Raw genomic sequence first — 7,117 nt, 5'->3', positions numbered from 1 at the left:
ACCCTTGCTAATCAAGAATCTGTCAATCTCTGCTTTAAAGATATCCACTGACTTGGCCTCCACTGCCGTCTGTGGCAATGAATTCCAAGGCTGAGACAAATGTTCTGGTGAATGAAATAGCCAAGGTGGCAGATGGGGCTTTAAGTTAAATAAGATTGAAGTGAGAGCAAATTTCAAAGGGTTAAATGGAATGGAGAAAGTAGCCAGGTGTAGCTGTTTAAATAAAAATGGAGGGTACGGAACAGATACTGATACTGTACACAGCAAAGCAATCTGAATAGGGAGAAATCATGTCAAATTTACAGTTTCTTTACCTCTGACTCATGCTTAAATAAATTAATTAGCAGCACAAATGAAAAAATAGATATAACTCAATGACTATTATAAAAGAGGTTGCAAGCTGGGAATTGAATATTCCAGTAATTGACTATTCAGAAAATTAGGAAGATTGAAAAGACAGAAGTGATAGCTGTTGGAACAGTGTTAAGAATGAATCTTGGTTCAGTAGATTAGGAAGTAGAATTAGTTTGGATGGAGATAAATAATAAGGTACAATAATATTTGAGGGAGTAATATGGTGGCCCCTTTACTATTGGTCAAAGTATTGACTGCAAAATGGTGAGTGACTTTAATCTTCCCAATGCACTAAAACAGCTATAAATTATTATTTCAGTATCCTGATGATGGTGCATCTGGTAGAGGTGTAACCTCACATCTCCAGTAACCCAGGTTTAATCCTACCTCTTTGTGGTATTTGTGCATTCTCCCTGTGACCGCATCGGTTAGTCCTGGGTGCTCAGGTTCACATCGCAAAGACAAACGGGCTGGTAACTTAAATGGTCACAATAAATTGGCCCAAGTGATAGAATCTGGAGGAATGTGATAGGAATGCTGGAGAATAAAATGGGATTAGTGTAGGATAAGTGTAAATGGGATCTTCGTGGTCACAGCTGAAGACCCACTTCAATGCTTTATTACTCTATGACAATGAAACATAGCGAGATTCCAAGTGATCTTGAGAGGGTGGATACAATCTCTTATGGAAGAATTTAGGAATAAAGGGTCAATTATTGTCTGCTTCACCCATTTAAGACACCCGCAAAATAATATTCTCTTAAAACTGTGAGCCTTTGTAACCATTCCTCAAAGGCCAGATATAGATTAGCCTTCTTCAAGACAGATTCTTAATAACCAAGGAGATGAACGATAACTGTGAGCAGGTGCTAATGCTGTTGAAATTGCAGTCATGATCTTTTGAATGCTAGGAACCTATTAAACTGGGGGGGAAATTACAATTTATAAATTTACACAGAGCAGCAGGGGGACCTGAAGATTGGGATATTTTTTTTAGAAACCAGATCAGGATCACTAAAAGAAAAACTGCGATGAAAAAGTAGAAGGCAAAATATGAAAGTACAATAGCAAGAAATATTAAACATATTTATCTTAGAAGTTTCTGAAAATGTGAAAAAGGTGTAACAAAAGAGTAAATGACAATCCATTTTGTTCCAGAGACTATGAAATTAATACTGGCAACAAAGGGCAGAGATGTTAAACAAGTAATTTGTATCTGTCTTCATAATTGAAAAGCATGCCAAAAGAATACAAAGTAGAAAAGGTACTAGTAAAATGAATGGAATAAAAGTTGATAGGTCCACTGATGGGAGTATCTAGAATTTGCCTTTGTCTCAGGATATGTGGTCAGCCATTGGACGGCGGTAAGAAGGATGGCACAGAACACTTTATTTCTGATTAATATTTACTTATGTTGATTCAATTAACAGCCTATGATATGAAAAATGACATTAAATGGTAATATAATTTATTTTTATAAAATAAATTTGTATGATGTTGATGATAAGCACTTATTTGCAATCACATGGGTTTTCAATCAGACAATGTTCAATTTGCTTAATATACAATTATTTTTAATTCTAGTTGTAATGAAACTAACAGTACTTATAATGTCCACACAAGATACAAAAATAATCAACCTGAAATTACTGCAGAGTCAAACCCATATATTCTACTGTTTAAAAACATGTAATAATCTATCAAACACATTTAAACTCACCAGTATTTGTCTTTGCAGTGACACCTCAGTGGGATCAGCACAGCCACTCAAATAGACCAGCTTACAAGCCACATGACGCACTGAAAATTAAATAGGTACACAAGATGAGGAAGAACTTTTTCAGTCAGAGAGTGGTGAAGGTGTGGAATTCTCTGCCTCAGAAGGCAGTGGAGGCCAGTTCGTTGGATGTTTTCAAGAGAGAGCTGGATAGAGCTCTTAAGGATAGCGGAGTGAGGGGGTATGGGGAGAAGGCAGGAACGGGGTACTGATTGAGAGTGATCAGCCATGATCGCATTGAATGGCGGTGCTGGCTCGAAGGGCTGAATGGCCTACTCCTGCACCTATTGTCTATTGTCTAAGATATTATTAGAATCTGTGCATTAAATATCTGCTGGAGGAACTAATGGTTCAGGCAGCATCCATGTTACTAAATGGATAGACAACATTTTGGGTCGGGACCATTCTTCAGACTGATCTTCAGACTTCAGAAATACAAAGCATCATCAGTCCAATTACCTTCATGTATACTGCCTGGCCTGAGTTCCTCCAGCATTGCGTTTAGCTCTGTACAACTGCAGTCTCCTGCGTCTCCACAAAGTATCTGCTTTCAGTTTCAAGACTCGACCCATTTTTCAAGCTTTGATAAAATTGTGCTAACATTGTATTTTTGTTGATAGTCAAGAGATCAATACCCTGCACCATAACATTAGAGGTACTGGAAAGAGACTTTTGAAACAATAAATTCCACAATGTTGTAGTGGGTGCGGTCACCGCGGTAATCAGGCCAGACGCCAGGTGAGTAGTTAATAACTTTATTACCTGTGGTACCAAACACCGCACTCAAGAAGAACGTGAGTCGACACACCCAAACCCTTTATAGTCCCAGACCACCTGACCCAAGGGGACTGACCCTGGAAGTGACCTAATCCCTCCCGTCCACTGAGTGCCGAGTGGAATGACCAAGGGAGTGGCCTAGCCCCCGGGTGCCGCCACAGGACCCCCCCCCCAAGAACCGAAGGCACGAAACGGACAGGGGGACGGACGAAACGGCCAGCCCGTGTGCGCGCCACGGCGGGCGCAAGAAGCAGAACCACCCCGCCAGGGGAAGGCACCCGCGGGAACTTCGGGGGTAAGGGCCGGGACGCGGGACGACCCCGAGGGCGAGGCTGCGCCAGTAGAACCGGCTGGCTAATGTCCACATGCGCCGGCTTCAGCCGTGAAAGAGAGACCGTCTCAGGACGACCCCCCATGTCCAACACGAAGGTGGCAGAGCCCCGCTCAAGCACTTTGAACGGTCCCTCATAAGGCCGCTGAAGGGTTGGCCGGTGGGCATCCCGACGCAGGAACACAAAAGGACAGTCCTGCAGGGCGGAAGGGACATGTGACCGCACCGAACCGTGGCGTGACGTCGGTACTGGCGCCAGCGAGCCCACCGTCTCCCGAAGGCGTTGCAGGGCGGCTGAGGGCTGTTCTGCCTGACCCTGGGCGGAGGGAACGAACTCTCCGGGCACCGTCAACGGAGCCCCGTAAACCAATTCCGCCGAGGAGGTGGCCAAGTCCTCCTTGGGGGCGGTGCGGACACCCAGTAAAACCCACGGCAACGCGTCAACCCAGTCCAGGCTAACGAGCCGGGCCTTCAGAGCGGCCTTGAGCTGGCGGTGGAAACGCTCCACCAGGCCGTTCGCCTGCGGATGGTACGCTGTGGTGCGGTGCAGGTTAACCCCCAGCAGTTGGGCCATGGATGACCACAGCTCGGAGGTGAATTGTGGCCCCCTGTCGGACGTAATATCGAGCGGAACCCCAAATCTGGCAATCCAATTTGCCGCCAAGGCACGGGCACAAGTAGAGGCACACGTGTCCGGCAGTGGAACTGCCTCCGGCCACCGCGTGAAACGGTCCACCATAGTCAGGAGGTAGGTGAAACCCCGAGAAGGCGGCAGCGGCCCCACGATGTCCACATGGATGTGGTCAAAACGGTGGCGAGGGACGGGGAACTCCTGGAGCGGCGCACGCACATGCCGCTGTACCTTTGAGGTTTGGCACGGGATGCAGGTGCGCACCCAATGCCCAACCTGCTTGCGTAACCCGTGCCAAACGAAACGGGAAGCCACGAGGGTTGTCGTCGCCCGAATGGAAGGGTGGGACAGCCCGTGGAGCACCTCGAACACCCGGCGTCGCCAGGCAACAGGCACGATTGGGCGTGGCTGCCCGGTGGACACATCGCAAAGCAGCGTCGCGCCCCCAGTGCCACAGGGAACGTCCTCCAACCTGAGGCCCGAAACGGCGGTACGGTAGGCGGACATCTCGTTATCGGACAGCTGGGCCGCCGCCAGGGCTGAGTAGTCGATTCCATCAGCCACTTGCAGGACGGCGTGGACCGCGGGTCGAGACAAGGCGTCGGCCACCCGGTTGTCTTTACCCCCAATGAAACGGATGGAGGTAGTAAATTCCGAGATGTAAGCCAGCTGCCGCTGCTGGCGAGCTGACCACGGGTCGGACACCTTGGCGAAAGCGAAAGTAAGGGGCTTGTGGTCCGTGTACGCGGTGAAAGTCCGCCACTCGAGAAAATAGCGGAAGTGGCGGACCGCAAGGTAAAGGGCAAGGAGCTCGCGGTCAAAAGCACTGTAGTTCCTCTGTGCGCCGCTGAGGTGCCTACTGAAGAAGGCAAGAGGCTTCCAACACCCATCCGTGTGCTGTTCGAGCACCGCCCCAACCGCTACTTCCGAAGCGTCGACCGTCAGGCTGATTGGTGCATCAACCCGTGGATGCACGAGCATCGTGGCCGCAGCCAGGGCTTCCTTGGCGTGTTGGAACGCCGCCACCGCATCGTCGGTCCATTCGACCTCCCTGCGCTTGCCCGCCATGAGGTGGAACAGCGGGTGCATGATCCGGGCACAAATCGGTGGTAAAAGGCCACCATTCCCACGAACTCCTGGAGACCCTTCACGGTGGTCGGGCGTGGAAACTGGCGCACCGCGTCCACCTTGTTCGGGAGCGGCAGCGCACCGTGCGGGGTCACGTGGTGGCCCAGGAATTCGATGGATGCCACCCCGAAACGGCATTTGGTGATGTTGATGGCCAGCCCATGATCGCTAAGGCGTTGGCATAGCTGGCGGAGATGGGCAATATGCTCCTGTCTCGAGCGGCTCGCCACCAATATGTCGTCCAGGTATACGAATACGAATTCCAAGCCACGGCACACGCAGTCCATAAGCCGCTGAAAGGCTTGCGCAGCGTTCTTGAGTCCGAACGGCATGCGGAGGAATTCGAATAGGCCAAATGGCGTCACGATTGCCGTCTTGGGGACGTCGTCGGGGTGGACTGGAATTTGGTTATAGCCACGCACCAGGTCGACCTTGGAAAATACCGTGGCCCCAGCCAGGTGGGCATTAAAATCCTGGATGTGAGGGACCGGATACCTGTCGGCGATTGTGGCATCGTTAAGCCGGCGGTAATCTCCGCAAGGACGCCAACCACCGTCTGCCTTGGGGACCATATGGAGCGGGGATGCCCACGGGCTGTCTGAACGGCGCACGATCCCCAGTGACTCCATAAGGCGGAACTCCTCCCGAGCGAGACGGAGCTTGTCCGGTGGAAGACGCCGTGCCCGGGCGTACAAGGGCGGGCCAGTAGTCGTTATATGGTGCACCACCCCATGCTTCGGGGCGGCGGAGTGGAACTGGGGGTCCAGAATATCGGGGAATTCGGCCAGAATTCGTGAGAACGCGGCGTCCACGGACGACAGGGGCCCATCAGGACGCACGACCGGGTCGCCCAAGCGGAGGAAAATGGGCTGCAGAGTGACAGAGTACACTAAACGCTGCCGCTTAACGCCCACGAGCAGGGAATGTGCCCGTAGGAAATCCGCACCCAACAGTGGCTGGGACACATCCGCGATCACAAATGGCCACGAGAAGCTGCTCGCCCCGAAGTTGAGGGAGATCGTGCGCACACCATATGATCGGATTGTGGTCCCGTTGGCTGCGGCGAGGAGGGGACCGCGGTTACCACTACGGAGGTCAGCCTGCGAAGGGGGAACAACACTCACCTCCGCCCCGGTGTCCACAAGGAAACGGGCCCCGGAGCGGCGGTCCCACGCAAACACACGATGAATCTGGCCGGCCGCCGAAGCAATCACTGACGGCCGGCCTCTGCGTTTCCCGGGAACGAACAGGGTTGCCGGCATTGACGGGCCGAAGGGCCCCACCGCCGATGGAAGTAGCACCAGCCCCCTCTGCTGGGTTCCGTGAAAACGGGCGGCTGTGCGGGACGATCCGACCACCAGCGACCTCCGGTGGCGTATGGAGGAACTGCCGGCAGGCTGCGCGCGACCCCTGGGTCCGACCACCAGCGACCTCCGGTGGCGGGTGGGGGAACTGCAGGCGGGCCGTGCGAAAAAGACGCGCCGCCGGCTGGGTGAGCTGCTGAAGCCGGATACCGTCGGGAAGGCTGTCGGGGAGCGGTAGTAATGCGGGCGATCAAGGCTCCTACCTGCGGGTAGTCGTCGGCCGTCGGATGGACTTCCAACGCGTCGAGGGCCAGGTGACGGGCCATCTTGAGCTCATCGGCGCGCCTGCCCAACGCCTGCATGTTGGGGAACGGGGCGTCGAGGAGCTGCTGGCGAAGGTCGGACGGCAGCAGCATCAGGTAAACATGTTTAAAAAGGAAACCGGGCTCGTAGTCGCCTAGCAGTGCCTGCATGTCGGCCAGTAGTACCGACGGGCGGCGGTCACCCAGGCCCGGCATTCAGAGGATCCGGGTTGCCCGCTCAGCCTCGCAGAGGCCGAACTGCTGACGGAGGAAGGCTTTAAGGGCCACGTACTTATCGGTTGCCGGGGGGTCGCGGAGGAAGGGTCGGACCAGGCGCGCGGTGGCCGGGTCGAGGGCGCTGACCACGTGAAAGTATTTAGTGGCGTCGGCAGTTATGCCCCGCAGGGCGAACTGTGCCTCGGCCTGGTCAAACCAGAAGTCGGGGTCCTCGGTCCACTATGGAGGCAGCCACAACGACACGGCGTGGATAGCGGCGCGGGCGGCAGGGTCCGC

The 7,117-nt window shown here is 53.1% G+C and overlaps 1 protein-coding gene across 1 annotated transcript in view; it reads right to left on the bottom strand.

The window, feature by feature from the left end:
* Nucleotides 1–6,775, bottom strand: part of LOC144600282 (WD repeat-containing protein 46-like) — a 27,050-nt gene extending 20,275 nt beyond the window's left edge. Inside the window, exon 1 of the mRNA XM_078411849.1 lies at nt 6,513–6,775. Within this exon, the coding sequence (XP_078267975.1) occupies nt 6,513–6,775 (263 nt within the window). The remainder of the gene's footprint in view (nt 1–6,512) is intronic.
* Nucleotides 6,776–7,117: the final 342 nt, after the last annotated feature.

This window comes from Rhinoraja longicauda, chromosome 15 (genome assembly GCF_053455715.1).
Source record: "Rhinoraja longicauda isolate Sanriku21f chromosome 15, sRhiLon1.1, whole genome shotgun sequence".
Classification (NCBI taxonomy): Eukaryota; Metazoa; Chordata; class Chondrichthyes; order Rajiformes; family Arhynchobatidae; genus Rhinoraja; species Rhinoraja longicauda.
This window is presented reverse-complemented; position numbering and strand designations above follow the sequence as displayed.